This window comes from Eschrichtius robustus, chromosome 3 (assembly GCF_028021215.1).
Source record: "Eschrichtius robustus isolate mEscRob2 chromosome 3, mEscRob2.pri, whole genome shotgun sequence".
In the NCBI taxonomy this organism is placed as follows: domain Eukaryota; kingdom Metazoa; phylum Chordata; class Mammalia; order Artiodactyla; family Eschrichtiidae; genus Eschrichtius; species Eschrichtius robustus.
This window is the reverse complement of record NC_090826.1, coordinates 57,959,782-57,976,730: the sequence shown is the minus strand read 5'-3', so window position 1 is coordinate 57,976,730 and position 16,949 is coordinate 57,959,782. Positions and strand designations below refer to the sequence as shown.

General features: G+C 35.3%; 1 protein-coding gene and 1 non-coding gene across 2 annotated transcripts in view; one reads left to right on the top strand and one right to left on the bottom strand.

Annotated features, from left to right (window-relative positions):
* Positions 1–16,949, top strand: part of DNAI4 (dynein axonemal intermediate chain 4) — a 123,861-nt gene that overhangs the window by 23,491 nt on the left and 83,421 nt on the right. Inside the window, 4 exon segments of the mRNA XM_068538005.1 lie at positions 626–810; positions 2,202–2,314; positions 7,727–7,883; positions 10,632–10,771. Of these exon segments, the coding sequence (XP_068394106.1) occupies positions 626–810; positions 2,202–2,314; positions 7,727–7,883; positions 10,632–10,771 (595 nt within the window).
* On the bottom strand, positions 13,504–13,575 carry TRNAE-UUC (transfer RNA glutamic acid (anticodon UUC)). Its single transcript has one exon. It is a non-coding gene; the product is annotated as a tRNA-Glu (tRNA).

The following is a 16,949-nucleotide window of genomic DNA, read 5'->3' as shown; positions in this document are numbered from 1 at the left end:
GGAAGGAGGGAGAGGCAGTAAACCAGAAGAAGCAAAAGCTAGGGGAGCTGCTTGTGATCTAGGAGGGGCAAAGTCTCCTGGAGGTTCTATCAATGTTCTAATTTTTTACTTTAGTTGTGATTATAAGAACATTTGCTTTGCATTATTTAACTATATGGTTATGTTTTAATTATATTTCTGTATGTGTTAAATTTCATAATTAAAAATACTAAAAATTAGCCAAAAACAAATAAGCCAAAAATGTGTAATAACTTGGCTAATGTTTATTAATAAAATGTTAAATGAAAAGTTGTGGTTTTTAAAGCTTATACATAAAAAAATTAAATATACCAAAATATTAACAATCTGAATGAATAATCTTTCTATATTTTTGAATTTTCTCAAAATTAGTATATATTTCTTATATACAGGTAAAACATGAATAAGACTTTTAAAAAAGTGTATGCCTCAGTTAAGAAACTTTTTAAGCATAAAATCTTTTATCATTAAATTTTTAATGTTTGTCCTATCCTACAAACATTATATTTATCTTTTTTCTACTATTTTTATCTCTGTTTTTTAGGACCGATTATTCAGAAACCCTGTCTTTTTTACTTATTTTATTTTAAATAACCATTTTCTACAGGTGACTGATATACATGGAGTTGATGTTACTCCCAGACCTCTCTACCATCCAGATCCATATACTGGTACAGCAAAGCCAAATAAACTATTGACATCACAAGAAGGATCACGTACATCAGACTTTATAGCTTCCTATAGCCTTTATCAGAATACAATAAATCCTAGTATGTTAGGGCAGTTTACAAGGTAGAGTATACTATTCTATGATTCTTTTTTTATATCTTATGTATTTTCATTTAAGTTGCACATATGTAACTTAGATGTCAGTTGTCCCCAGTCTCCCAGCGCCGCTCTCTCATCCTAGTGTGCCACCTCTGTGTTCTTCTCATGTTTTAACTAGATGTAGAGCTTGCATGTCAGGTGTTCCCCTACACTTACACCAAAACATTTGTGAAAAAATATACAGATTTTACTCAAGATTTCCTGAGGAACCAAAAGATGCGACCTAGCATCACAGACGTATTTCTTCAGTTTTCTTCAGTTTCTTTTATGCTGCAGTTTAGGAGCTTTCCTTTTTTTCCCTCCCTATTCTTCCATACAAATCCTTGTTCTCCTAGGGTTTGATTTCTCTCTTGTTTTATAACTTTCTTTTTTGGTAAATGAAATGTTTTGCATTTACATATGTAGATACTTATATAATTGAAAATTTTTAGTGCTTCCAATAGAGAAATTCAGTCTTTGCCATAATAAAACAGTACTCCTAAAACAATCTAAAGATTATGGGGAAATACTTTAGTGTGTAACTTTCAATCTGATAAATTAAAAGTTCCAGATGTTAACTAAGCACGAAATTTTAGGAGAAAATATGCTGCTCTAGAGTCTGCCTCCAAATTAGCATACAGAAGCCATGGGAGTTCTCCACAAAACAAAGGATATAAACTATTTTGATTGATAAAAAAAAAAAAAAAAACAAAGGATATTCCAGTAAACTGAACCCAACCTTTCGGAGGGCAGTTGGAACTATAAGTAGAAAGGAAAAAAGTATGTAATATCATGGAGTAATGTTAAGTTTCTATGTTTAAAGGAAATTATTTTTGGATTCTTCAGTGTATTGATTTCCCACAAAGTATATAAATTTTATTTTAAATTAAGTCTTGAGAGGACATTTATCAAATTGAATAAATTGCATTTAATATGGGATTTGAAAAATGAGCAGAAACCTGGTGAAAAATGAAGGGTAGAATATTCCAGGCTGAGGCCCTGAGGTAAGAGAGCTCCATAAGTTTGAGAAACTTAAAAAAATAAAGTGGGGGGAGAGAATATTGATAATGAAGATAAGACGGAGAGTCTCGGTAGGTACGCTGTGTTTTGGATTTTTATCCTAAACATACTGTTGAGAATCCATTGAAGGTCTTTAGGCATAGGTTTGACATGTCTTATTTCTAGAGTATATTTAAAATGACTTTTTACTTAAAGAACATTAAAAATCAACTCAATATTTAAAGAACTAGTTTATTTTTATCAACTTTGCTCATATGATTACAGTATATTTGATTTCTCAATCTGATGTTTTCATTTATACATTTAATTGCTCATAAGGATATCTAAATAAATAATGTTGTTATTCATTATTAAAGGTCAGTTTTAGGAAGCAGTACAGTTTCTAAGTCAAGTACATCCACTACTGAATCAATGGTAGAAGACCTAGAAGAACCATCCTTTAAACGGGAAAGGTTGGCTAGTTTTACAGGTAATGAAAATCCAATCGTTTATTTCAGTAACAGTTCATTATTTCTTTAGCAAATATGCTCATTATTTTTTGGGTGCTTGAGATAGAAGAACTATGGTAATCATTCCCAAATGCTGGCCTGTGCAGTAGCTATATGAGAATTACCAGGGTAATGTTTATATATTTTTTAAAATTCTCAAATGACTTTCTTGCACCACCAGCCTCAGTAATCACAGACCCTGTTTTTTTTGTTTTTAATTTTTTAAAAATATTTATTTATTTATTTTTGGCTGCATTGAGTCTTCGTTGCCGTGCGCAGGTTTTCTCTAATTGTGGCAAGTGGGGGCTACTCTTCATTGCGGTGCGTGGGCTTCTCATTTCTGTGGCTTCTCTTGTTGCGGAGCACGGGCTCTAGGTGCGCGGGCTCTAGACCATGGGCTCAGTAGTTGTGGCACGTGGGCTTAGTTGCTCCCTGGCATGTGGAATTTTCCCAGACCAGGGCTTGAACCTGTGTCCCCTGCATTGGCAGGTGGATTCTTAACCACTGCACCACCAGGGAAGTCCCACAGACCCTGTTTTGAAAGAGCTCAGCTTCTAACTCAGGAGACAAATAATTGTGATACACTGTGATCAATGCCATATTAAGACATAATGCAGAATGTGATGGGAGTACTTACAAAGAAAAGATTAACTACTGTGAAGTGGAAAACAAAAAATGAGAGAACGTTCATAGAGAACATAATTGACTTTTGAATTGGGTTTCTAAAGATAATTAGTAATTTGTCAGGAGAACAAAAGGAGAGGCCCATTCCAGGCAGAGGATAAAACATGAGGTAATGCAAAGGATTATGCAAGTAAAGTTAAAAGAATGAGGAAATAATGGTTGACCATAAGTGCTGGAAGAAGTGGGTACTTCCTTGAGGGTCAGGATGTCTTTTCCTCTAAGATGATAATGAGGATTAGTGAAAATATTAATAAGGTTGGAAAAGTGCTTGATGGACTCTTCTTTTTGGTGTTAGCATATGTAACAGAATGCTTCTGACAAGTAACAGAATACCCAACTACCATTTTTCCCACATTAAAAGAAGTTAAAGGTAGATAGCTTTTGGCTTTGCTTTTGTGGCTTAATTGTGTCAGAATCTGGATTGGAAGCTCTGCTCTTCTCTTTTCGTAAGCGTTTTCTTCTTGTTTCTTGCGTCATGGTCTCATGATACGTGCCCCAGGTCTGGGTATTATATCCACATTAAAAGCAGAAAGAAGGAGAAAGGCAGTAGCACCAGTCACATCTCCCTCATTTATCAGGAAAGTAAACGTTTTCCCAGAAGGCTTCCTTTTTCCTGTATATTTCTGTTTTTATCTCATTGGCCAGAACTGTGTCACATTGACACCACTAGCTTCAAGAGAGGCTGGAAAAGCCAAATATTTTATTTCTCAGCCTGTATTAATGGAAAGAGGCCAGGGAAGGGAGAAAGGCTTAGCAATGAAGACTTAAGCAATTAGCAATGTCTGTTGTAGGAAGACGCCCATCCTCTCAGGAGGGGACAAAGAATTGAATTATTGTCATAAGCTCCCTCAGCAGTCCCTACATATATTCTTGCCACCCTCCAATTTGTTTTTCCAAGCTGTATGCAGAATTGAACCTGCTCTCCTTCTTGGATGGGACTCAAACCCAGCCAAAATTCAGATTGGGACTTGAATCCACAGGATGGGACTTGAACCCATGGAATGGGACTCAAGCCCAGCCACACCTCAGACTGGGACTTGAACCTACAGTCCCTGACTTAGGAGGGGACTCAAATTCACTGTCTTTTAATTGAAGCTGCTCACCTGGTGTCAGGACTTACTCAAGCTTAGGTTCTTTTTTCTCCTTGCAGAAAGAATTCAGCATGAGGCAAAGCGATAGGCAAAGAGTCAGTTTATTAGCATAGGATACTTGTGAGAGCTACAAGCGGGCAGGCAAGGGAGCACAGCCCTGAGAACAAAGAGGGCTACATTTTTATAATCAAAGAAAAAGTGGGGAGGGAAGAAAAGACCACCTTCTTCCTCAGTTTTGGGTAGACGTCAAGGCTTAAATCACTAGTTCCTCCTTTGACCCTGTATGGTCTAATGGGGATGGTCATGACGCTATTTAAATATGTATATTAGCAGAAGGGTGGTGACATATACTAATATATGGTAATTCATCTCAGGTTTTGGTATAATGTCCCGTTTCACCTACTTTCTTTCCTTTTTCACCTATATTTCTGTCTTGCAGAAATGCTACTCTTCAAGGACTACTAACTCCCTGACTTCACTGTAACAAGATTCAGACCTCTTATCTATTGTGTTTTAACAATGAGAGTTTGTGGCTTGAGTGTGCCTGGTGCTTGGATGCACCTGGTCTTTCGTCAAGGTAGTGTAGATTGTTGCTATGTTACTAGATTCTTTTCTTGAGTGGTCAATAGTTTACAACCGTCTCCCCAAACTCCCTTAAAATTCCCTTTCTGTCTTTAATCCCCTAGTGGGATTTCTAAGCCAACTAATTATCCTACTGTATCCCTATTAGAATGATCTTTTTAAGAACACAATCTAATCGCATTCTCCCTGCTTAAAGCCCTCCAATGTATTTGCATCCTCTTAAGATAAAGAAGAAAGTCTTTAAGTAATGATTTGCCTTGAGGTCTACCTCTATTTGTCTACATCAAAAACAAACAAACAAACGTAACAAAACTTCACCTCCAGAAACCTTGAAGAATAATATAGATGTTTATATCGTCTTGGCCTGCTGGTGAATTCTAACTACAAAGTCAAGTCTCTAAAGTGAGTCACACCCAAACAATTCTACTTCTACCACCTGGTAGATTAGTATTTCTCAGTCTTGAATGCACATTAACATAATCTGGTATACCTTTTATTTTTTATTTTTATTTCTGGCTGCGTTGGGTCTTCGTTGCTGCACGTGGGCTTTCTCTAGTTGTGGCGAGCAGGGCTATTCTTTGTTGCAGTGCGCGGGCTTCTCATTGCTGTGACTTCTCTTGTTGTGGAGCACGCGCATGGCACCTAGTCGTGGTAGTTGTGGCACACGAGCTCAGTAGTTGTGGCTCTCAGGCTGTAGAGCGCAGGCTCAGTAGTTGTGGTGCACGGGCTTAGTTGCTCCGCGGCATGTGGGATCTTCCTGGACCAGGGCTCAAACCCGTGTCCCCTGCATTGGCAGGCGATTCTTTTTTTTTTAAAACATCTTTATTGGAGTATAATTGCTTTACAGTATTGTGTTAGTTTCTGCAGCATAACAAAGTGAATCAGCTATATGAATACGTATATCCCCATATCACCTCCTTCTTGCGTCTCCCTCCCACCCTCCTCATCCCACCCCTCTAGGTGGTTGCAAAGCACCGAGCTGATCTCCCTGTTCCATGTAGCTGCTTCCCACTAGCTATCTATTTTACATTTGGTAGTGTATGTATGTCAGTGCTACTGTCTTACTTCGTCCCAGCTTACCCTTCCCCCTCCCAGTGTCCTCAAGTCCATTCTCTACGTCTGTGTCTTTATTCCTATCCTGGCAGGTGGATTCTTAACTACTGCGCCACCAGGGAAGTCCCCTATTAGGTTCTATCTACTGTAAGATCATTCATTTTTATAATTAACATATCTGTGCCATAATGCTACTTTGAGGTATATGTAACTAAATCATAGATGAAGATCTGGTGGTCTTAAAGAAAGAAAGTTTAGAGAATCAAGAACCAAAATTTCTAGTCTCAAAACTGCCAGTATTCCTGTGTGACCTTAAACTTCTCACTTAGCCTCTCTGTTTCTCATTTTCTTCGCTGATAAAACAAACAGTTTGAACTAGATATATCTCCAGTTGTGTCCATATGGGTAATTCACTTCTTTTTCACTTACCTTATATCTACCTTAGCTAGATTTACTTATATAAATCACCTCTCCCTCATATTTTAAATTTATTGCATAAATAATAAAAATTAAAGAACATTTTTAAAAAGAAGAATCATCCAATACTATAAAGGATTAGCAATTAAAAATTTTGTTTCCTCAGCTTCTCCATATGCATAAGTATTTTAATTGTTATAACCATAGCGTGGGTTTTGTCCTGGATTATTCTGTCACTTTACATTTTATTACAAACATTTTCATATGTTTTTAATGTCATATTTAATTACTAGTTAATATTCATAGATGAGTATAGTATTATTTATTTAGCCATTCCAAATGTGGATGATTGGTTTGTGAAATTAGTAGCTTGTATTTTTTTTTTTTTTTAATAAATTTATTTATTTATTTTTGGCTGTGTTGGGTCTTCGTTTCTGTGCGAGGGCTTTCTCCAGTTGCTGCGAGCGGGGGCCACTCTTCATCGCGGTGCGCGGGCCTCTCACTGTCACGGCCTCTCTTGTTGCGGAGCACAGGCTCCAGACGCGCAAGCTCAGTAGTTGTGGCACACGGGCCTAGCTGCTCCGCGGTATGTGGGATCCTCCCAGACCAGGGCTCGAACCCGTGTGCCCTGCATTGGCAGGCAGATTCTCAACGACTGCGCCACCAGGGAAGCCCAGTAGCTTGTATTTTTTTTAGGTTATAAGGAGAGTGTTTTTCTCAGGCTTTGGGCCTTCTTAAGGAGACTGAGCCTTAATCTCTGGAAAGTGTATACCCTTAAGTCTTGTTTTCCTAAAGCTTTTCAAGCTTTACCCACATCAAAACCTCATGGATCCCTGCTTCACATGCTGTTTTTAACAGGAAACATTGAACTCTGACCTATATACCGTGTCATGGCTCTTTATTACCCATACAACCAAGTCCAAACTCTCTAGCCCTGACACTCCATCCTCAGTGAAATTTTTCAAGAATCTTGGACTTCTGACAAGACTACAGACTTGAGGCTAACCCTTTTCAATGTATTTTTTGCATGGATATTGAGCCTCTTTTTCTCCTATATTTAACCACAACTTTCACTGGAGAGTCTTTTTAGCTCTTGGTGAAGATGATTAGAGGTGGGCTGTAATCTAAATCAAAAGTCAACCAATAAGAAGGACAAACAGAATAAAAGGCTGTTGTAGATATAGACTAGAAATTAGCTTCAGGGCTCAGAGAAGGGTTGCATATTATCCGGGAAACACTCTTGCCCATATGTCTCTTGAGTTGTATCAATAGTTGTTCACCCCAATCTCCCTGTTAATATTATAGGATAGATGTAATGGGATGCCCTTGTAGTCATGACTACCCATTTGAGATTGGAGTAGGCTTGATGTATCAGCAATAGAGATGGTTTATGAGCCATAGATCCAGTTTGGCTTCAGAGGGATTAAATAGACTACATCTCACAACATGGCCTATTCCTTGACCATGTAATGCCACCTGCAATGTATGACTCGTCATGGTATTTTGACAAAATGAAAATTAAAAATAACAATTAGTAAATGATTTTTATTAAGTCATGTATTTTAGATTTACGAGTTATTAGGGCAACACCTGGAAAAATTGTAACAAAAGAAGACCTGGAGAAGACTATAGAGATAATACTCACAGAGACAGAAACGATGAACTTTTTAAACCTACCAACAGTCATGGTTTCTGTAGAATCTGAAGAAGCTGAGAAAGTAAGGTATGTATTGTTCACTTGTTTACATTGCTTTTGTAATTTAAATGCTAAATCAGAGGCTCTTATCCTTGTTTCCGTCTTTGGGGATTTCTGGATAAACACTGGTGGTATATGTGCCTGGTGAAATCATATATAAAGTTACATATGTGCCTCATGATATTACATGTAAAGTGTTTATGCTGTATGTTTTTCCTAGAAGAGGAACCCATAGCTTTACCATATTCTTTAAAAAGTAGGTGAGCTACTAAGTTAAGTAATAAAAGAAATAAAGGAAGCTTCTAAGTCTCAGTATAGGTTTTAATGATTTTTTCTTTTATGCATATATGAATTATTTTCAAGTTAAAAAGAAATGACTGCCATTTTTTATATTTAAAACTTAAAAGGGAAAATATGTTATGGGGAAATGACTGAATTTACTACTGAGAGTAGATTTTCCATTTCTCTTTATTAATGAATATAAATGGATCATTAGTTTTTGCCTCATGTATTTTGAAACTCTCCTGTTAGGCACATACACATTAAGGATTGTTATGTCTTTTTGGATACTTGACCCCTTTATCATTATGTAATGCCCCTCTTTATCTCTGATAATTTTCCTTGCTCTGAAGTCTGCTCTGTCTGAAATTAATATAGCTACATAAATAGATTATTAATATAGTTATTCAGATTAGTTTTCTTCAAGTATAATTTGAATATGATTCATAGTACTAAAAAACTCATCACTAAAATAATTTTTATGGTATTATTTTTATCCAAATATAAAATCTTGTAAAATTGTTTAGACTATAAAATATAGTACAATTAGATCTCAAATAGTATACTTTTTTTTGTTTTAACATCTTTACTGGAGTATAATTGCTTTACAATGGTGTATTCGTTTCTGCTTTATAACTCAAATAGCATAATTTTAAAGCTCATGAGACATAAGGGAAAGCTCCCAGGACCAGAAAAAGGAAAGGAGAAGAATAACAATGGGATAGATAAGTGATCTGAAATCAGAGAGGGAGAGATGCTAGAAGCAAATGTTAATATTAGCACATGGATCTAGAGTCCACCAGTAAGTCTTGGATCCCCCACAAATTGAGACAGCTGAAGGAGAGATTCTTATATTAAACCAAGACCCTTACAAGGATCTCAGTTGTCTCAAGTAGTCCCAGGTCAGTAGGGTCTCCTAGCTACTATCATAAGCAAATACAAATTTTCTCTGGAGGAAAGCGTATCCCATTTAGACTCTTAAGATTCATTCAGTTTGAGTTTAGTAAAAATACACCAAACCAATAAAGAAACAAGTCATTATTAATGAGAATTTTAAAAATAACAAATCCTAGATCTAGATCCTGAGGACTATGGGTAATGATATTATCAAATATAAAGTATAAAATATATGTGAAATATTTAAATAAAAGATAGAGTTAAAACATCATTAACACTAAGAAACTATCAAAATGATTACTTATAATGAAAAAAATTTAAAAAGAGTTTTAAAATAAAGTATGTTTATATAATTGTTAAAATTAAAAAGTAAATATTGATTTAATCTTTGATATTAAATACTGATTTAATCTTTGATATTAAATAGATATTGATAATAGACTAAAGGTCTAACATACACCTAATCAGTTCCAAAAGGGCAGAATAGAAAGAATGGACGAGAGTTACTATTCAAGGAGAGTAAGGAATTCCCCAAACTATTGAAAAACACCATTCCACAGAAATAGGAATAAATAAAAGGAAATCCACACACACACAAAGGGGACGCATTGTACTCATACTCCAAAATACCAAACATTAAAAGAAGATTTTAAAAACAGAAGAAAAAAAATAAAGAACACATCATCTACAGAGAAACAAACCAATAGCATTATTAGGGATAAAGAGTGTGGCTTCATAATGATAGGAAGGTATAATAATTGTAAACTTGAAACTCCTAATAAAATAACCTCTTAATATATAAAGCAAAAATTGGAAACTTGCTAAGTATCTTATTAAAGTAGGAGGTATGAATATACCTGTCTTAATTATTGATAACTCAATCAGATAAAATTAGTATAGTTATAGAAAATTTGAACCAAAAACATAATTTAATGGTCATATATAGAACTCTGAATTTAACAATTAGAGGATACACACTCTTTTTAAGCACACATGGAACATTCACAAAAATCATCCATGTACAAGGCCATGAAGCAAGGTTTCAAAAATTTCAAAGAAGTAGTGTCAGACAAACTAAATTCTCTGGCCACAGTGGAATGAAGTTAAAAATTAATTACATAAATCTCAACTAAAACATAGATGCATATTCACATACACTTTTGGAAGTTAAAAAGCACATTTTGTAAATTCCTCATGAACCAAAGAAGAAATCATAATGGAAATCAAAGAAATACTCAGAACAAAACAATTATGAAAATAATACATACTGTGGAATGACACAAAAGCAGTACTTTGAGGGAAATTTATAGCTTTATGTCTATATCAAAATTCATAAAACCTATGTGGAGATAATGCTAGGATATTATTTGTGGGTACCAAAAGTTGTAGGGATGTTGGGGGATATAGTGTAAAAGAGTCCTTTGGAGGTAGTTTAATGCAGTCTTTCCCTAAGAAGTGTCTTGAACTTTCACTTCATTTTTTGGTGCAATCCACATTAAAGAAGGTAATTTTAAGAAAAAGCATAATATCAATAGAAAAAGATATGTGTGGTAAAAATTAATTTTTATTAATAAGTTGGGTATATATTACTTTTTATAGCCGGAGAAACAAGAACTATGAGACTCTTTGTCGAAATAGATTAGGCAATGACTTATATGTAGAAAGGATGATGCAGACTATTAATGGAGCACCAAAGAATAAACACGTTCAATGTGACAAAATCATGAAGGAAGACAAAGGTAATTTATGTTTTATTCTGCTTGCTAAATTACAATATTTTAATATATATTCTTTGAGTGTGTCGATTAACAAATCAATACTACAGTATATAAGGCAAAAATATAAATGATTTGGCCAAATCACAAGAGCTGGGTGCTGTGATCTACAGCTTTCAGAATTTGACAATTAAGTTACAAGTAATAAATACAGATTTAGAAGATTTGAATAACATAATTATCTTGATTTTTATACAGACTATATCATAGAACTTTGTATTCTTCAAATATTTATGAAACATTTATAGAAACTGATTGTTTAATGTAACAAAGCATATCGACCATAACTAATAAAATTTAAAACATGCCAAGCACTATTTTAGGCTTTTCACATACAGGCATACCTGGGAGATATTGCAGGTTTGGTTCCAGACCACTCCAGTTAAGTGAATATCGCAATAAAGCTAGTCACATGAATTTTTTAAATGTCTCAGCGCATATAATATACTATAGTCTATTAAGTGTACAATAGCATTATATCTAAAAAACCAATGTATATGCTTTAATTTAAAATACTTTATTGCTAAAAAATGCTAACCATTATAGAGGCTTCAGTGAGTCATAATCTTTTTGTTGTAGAGCATCTTGCCTTGATGTTGATGGCTGCTGACTGATCAGGGTGGTGGTTGCTGAAGATTGGGGTGGCTGTAGAATTTTTTAAAAATAAGACAACGATGAAGTTTGCTACATTGATTGACTCTTCCTTTCATGAGTGATTTCTCTGTAGCATGTAATGCTGTTTGATAGCATTTTACCCATAGTAGAACTTCTTCCAAAATTGGACTCAGTCCTCTCAAACCCTGCCACTGCCTTGTCAACTAAGTTTATGTAATATTCTAAATCCTTGGGTGTCATTTCAACAATCTTCACAGCATCTTCACCAAGAGTAAATTCCATCTCAAGAAACCACTTTCTTTGCTCATCCATAAGAAGCAGATTGCAGCAATTCATTCAGGCTCTACTTCTAATCCTAGTTCTCTTGCTATTTCTACCACATCTGTAGTTACTTCTACTAAAGTCTTGAACCCCTTAAAGTCATCCATGAGGGTTGGAATCAACTTCTTCCTAACTCCTGTTAATGTTTATATTTTGACCTCTTCCTATGAATCACAGATGTTCTTAATGGCATCTAGAATGATGAGTCCTTTCTAGAAGGTTTTCAATTTATTTTGCCCAGATCCATCACAGGAATCACTATCTATGACAGCTATAGCCTTACAAATGTATTTCTTAAATAATAAGACTTGAAAGTTAAAATGACTCCTTGATCCGTGGGCTGCAGAATGGATGTTGTGTTAGCAGGCATGAAAACAACATGAATCTCATGGTACATCTCCATCAGAGCTCTTGGGTGACCAGGTGCATTGTCAATGAGCAGTCATGTTTTGAAAAGAATCTTTTTTTCTGAGTAGTAGATCTCAACAGTAGATTTATCATAATTATTAAGGGCTCTAGGATTTTCAGAATGGTAAATGAGCATTGGCTTCAACTCAGAGTCACCAGCTGCATTAGCTCCTAACTGGCAAGAGAGTCAGCCTGTCCTTTGAATCTTTGAAGCCAGGCATTGACTTCTCCTCTCTAGCTGTAACAGTCCTGGATGGTGTCTTCTTCCAATACAAGGCTGTTTCATCTATATTGAAAATCTGTTGTTTAGCATAGCCACCTTTATTAATTATCTTAAGTAGGTCTTCTGGTTAACTTGCTATAGCTTCTACATCAGCTCATGCTGCGTCACCTTGCACTATTATGTTATGGAGATGGCTTCTTTCCTTAAACATCATGAACCAACCTCTGCTACCTTCAGACATTTCTTCTGCAGCTTCCTCACCTCTCTCAGCCTTCATAGAATTGAAGGGAGTTAGGGCCTTGTTCTGGATTAGGCTTTGGCTTAAGGGAATGTTGTGGCTGGTTTTCATCTTCTACCCAGACCACTAAAACTTCCTCCTATCAGCAATAAGGCTGTTTTGCTTTCTTATCACTCATGTGTTCACTAGAGTAGCACTTTTAATTTCCTTCAAGAACTTCTCCTTTTCATTCACAATTTGGCTGTTTGGTGCAAGAGGCTTAGGTTTGGGCCTCTCAGCTTTCAACATGCCTTCCTCACGGAGCTTAATCATTTCTAGTTTTTTGATTTAGAGTGAGATGTGTTATTCTTTCTTTCTCTTGAACACTTAGAGACCATTATAAGGTTATTAATTGGCCTAATTTCAATATTGTCATTTCTGAGGAGTTGGGGAAGCTTGAGGAGAAGGAGAGAGATGGAGGATGAGTCAGTCAGTGGAGCAGTTGGAACATAAACTACATTTATAGGATAAGTTCACTGTCTTATATTGACATGGTTCGTGTTACCCCCAAACAATTACAATACTAACATCAAAGATCACTGATCACACCTCACCATAACAAATATAATAATAATGAAAAAGTTTAAATACTGCAAGAATTATCAAAATGTGACATAGAAACATGAGGTGAGCAAATGCTGTTGGAAAAATGGCACCAACAGACTTGTTCAATGCAGGGTTGCCACAAACCTTCAATTTGGAAAAAATGCAATATCTGCAAAGTGCAGTAAATGAGGTATGCCTGTATATTAACTGATTTAATTCTCACAGCAGCCCTATGAGGTAGGAGCTCTTACTATTCCTCATTTTTCTGGGGGGGGGGCCGCACCCCCATGGTTTGCGGGATCTTAGTTCCCCAACCAGGGATTGAACCTGGGCCATGGCAGTGAAAGTACCAAGTCCTAACCACTGGACCACCAGGGAACTCCCTATTCCTCATTTTATAGAAGAAGAAACAGGCAAAGAGATGTTAGCTAACTTGCCCAAGGTCACTCAGTTACTATGGTGGACAACGATACTCCCAGACAGTCTGGTTCTTGAACCTGTTCTCTTAACTACTATACTTACTATCTTTCAATGTTTATAAATTAACAACTCTGAGAACACTGCATTGCCAAACTTCTGAATGCTGTGGCCAAAAGTGTAATTAGAAGAAAGGTTATAATCTTAATGGCCTTTGTTACTCAGCAAAACCATAAGCTAATTCTTTAAAAAGATTAAAATAGACAAACTTCTAAGCAAGTGTTAAATCAAGAAAAGAGAAACTTATAATTAGTAGGAAAGCTTTGTGGCATCTTTACTTGCTCTTGTCCCATTCCCCTCCTCAGTAGAGTGGTGGTCTTAAAGATAGAAGCCTGCCTTCCCAGTGTGAGACCCTGGCCCTTGGTTCCAGAGGGAACAGAACAGACCTTATTCTCAAAGAATTTGGTTTGTATGTTTTAACCTGTCTAGCGGCTACCTGGAGGATTGACATAAGGCATTTGTGTTTTTTTGCCTAACCCAGAACTCTCTCAGGTGATAAGCATAATGCATTCTTCAAAAAACTGTAAGGCAGATGAACAACTCACTGCTACCTGAGGCAAAATAATGCAATTGAGTCAAACAAGAGATACACTGAAAGCCTAGAAGAAAAAGCTGGGAGAGACTTTCTTTGGGAAATTAAGGTATTGAAAAAGGCTTGCATATACAGAGGAATTCAGAAAGTCATGCACATGCCTAGTGCAGGATGCATGCTCAGAAAAGACCTGAAAAGATCCTAAACTTTCACCTCTGGCTGATCTCTAGGCTCAGTACAAGCAGGAAGTGAAAGCTGTGGTATAGTTTTAAGCAGCCTGTCTAAGCACTGAAGGAATTCCCCAACATGGAGCCCATCTGCAAAGACTGGGAGGGGTTTTTTCCCTTTTTTTTTCTTTTTTTCCGTTCTTTCCTTCCTTTTTTTCTTCTGAGTGGGAAGAAACCCAGGTGTTCAAGGAAATCTCTGTCAGGACGCTAACTGACCAAAAGCTAAAAAACAAACACTTATGAGATGATACATGACAAAGAATACAACTTTACAAAAATAGTTTAGCAAGATTACTTAGCAAACAAACAACTACCACTCACAGCAAACTATGATATCAAATCCTGAGGAAGAGAGTGATTTCCAGAATTACCACATAATTATATTCAATTGTCAAAAAAAAAAAAATTGCAAAGGATACAGAGGAACAAGAAGGTATAGCTCTTTCAAAGAAGAAATGAACAGAAACTCTTCCTGAGGAAGTATAGACATTAAACTTACTAGGCAAAGGTTTTAGATCAATTGTATTAAAAAAAAAAAAAAAAGGAAAAAAAACAAGCTAAAGGAAGCTATGGACAAAGAGATAAACCAGGAGAACAGTGTGTGAACAAATAAAAAATATCAATAAAGATAGAAATTATAAAAAGAAAAAAACATAAATTCTGGAGTTAAAAGTACAATAACTGAAATGGAAAAACTCCCTAGAGTTTTCAGTAGCACATCTGAGCAGGCAAAAGAAAGAATCACCAGTTTTTAATGACAGGTCAGTTGAAATAATCCAGTCTGAGAAGCAGAAAGAAAAAATAATGAAGAAAAATGAACAGAGCCTACAGGACCTGTGGGACTCCATCAAGTCACCAACATACATATAATGGAAATTTCAGAAAGAGAGGAGAAGAAAGAGATAAAGGGGCACAAAGAATAGTTGAAGAAGTAGTGGCCTAAATATTCCCAAATTTGATAAAAGACATAAATCTGCACCTCCAAGAAGCTCAACGAACTCCAAGAAAGATAAAAATAAAGAGATCCACGCTGAGACATATTATAATCAAGCACAAAGAGAAAATCTTGAAAGCAGCAAGAGAAAAGTAACTCATCATTTACAAAGGATCATCAATCAGATTACACTCAATTTTTAGCAGAAACCATGGAGGCTGGAAGCCAGTGGGACGACATACTTAAAGCACCAAAAGCAAAAACTGTCAACCAGAAATTCTATATTCTTCAAATAATCCTCATGAAGGAGAAATCTAATTAAATAATTAAAACTGAATATATCCTCATGAAGGAGAAATTAAGATGTTCCTAGATAACTAAAAGCTAAGAGAATTCAGCACTAATAGAACTTACAAGAAATGCTAATAGGAGTCCCTTCAGGCAGAAATGAAAGGATACTAGACAGTAACTCAAAGACATATGAAGAAATAAAGAACACTGGTAAAGGTAACTACATAAATCAATACAAAAGCCAATATTGTAATTTTGGTTTGTAACTCCTATTTTTTTGCAATATGATTTAAAATAAATGCATTAAACAATAATTCTAAACCTATGCTAATGGGCATACGAAGTATAAAGATGTAATTTGTGACAACATCAACTTAAAGTGGGTGGGATTTAGCTGTATAGGAGCAGTTTTTGTATATAATTGAAGTAAGGTAGTATTATTTCAAAATAGAATGTAAAAATTTTAAGAAATTAATTTTAATTCCCAAGGCAGTCACCAAGAAGTAACTTAAAAATTACAGAAAATAATTTAGAGAGGAATAAAAATGATACACTATAAAAAAGATCAATTAAACATTAAAGAAGACGGTCATGGAGGATTTGAAAAACAAGAAAATTTGAGACGTAAAGAAGACAAATTAAAAATGGCAGAAGCCCTTCCTAAACAGTAATTACTTTAAATAAATGGATTAAACACTCCAATTAAAGAGCAAAGGTTGGTAGGGTGGATTAAACAAAGATAACAAACATCAAAAAAACTGGAAGAATAAAAACCATGATCCATCTATATGTTGTGTAACAAGAGACTCACGATTTTTTCCAGTTTTATTGAGAAATAATTGACATACATCAATGTATAAGTACAGCATGATGGTTTGATTTACCTATATTGTGAGAAGATTATCACAATAGGTTAAACTAACATCCATCATCTCATATAGATACAATAAAAAGAAAAGTTGCAGAATATAAGATCAGCACACAAAATTCAGCTGTATTTCTATATATTACCTATGAACAACCCAAAAAGGAAACTAAGAAAGTAATTGTGTTTATAATAGCATCCTAAATAATACAATACCTAGGAATAAATTTAACCAAGGAGATGAAGGACTTGTACACTGATACCTATAAAACATTGCTGAGAAAAATTAAAGGAGACCTCAGTAAATGAGAAATATATTCTGTGTTTATGGTTGAAAGATTTAATGTTATTAAGATGTGAATACCACCCAGAATAATCCCAAAGACTTTTTTGCAACAATAGAAAAAAAGTCATCCTAAAATTTTT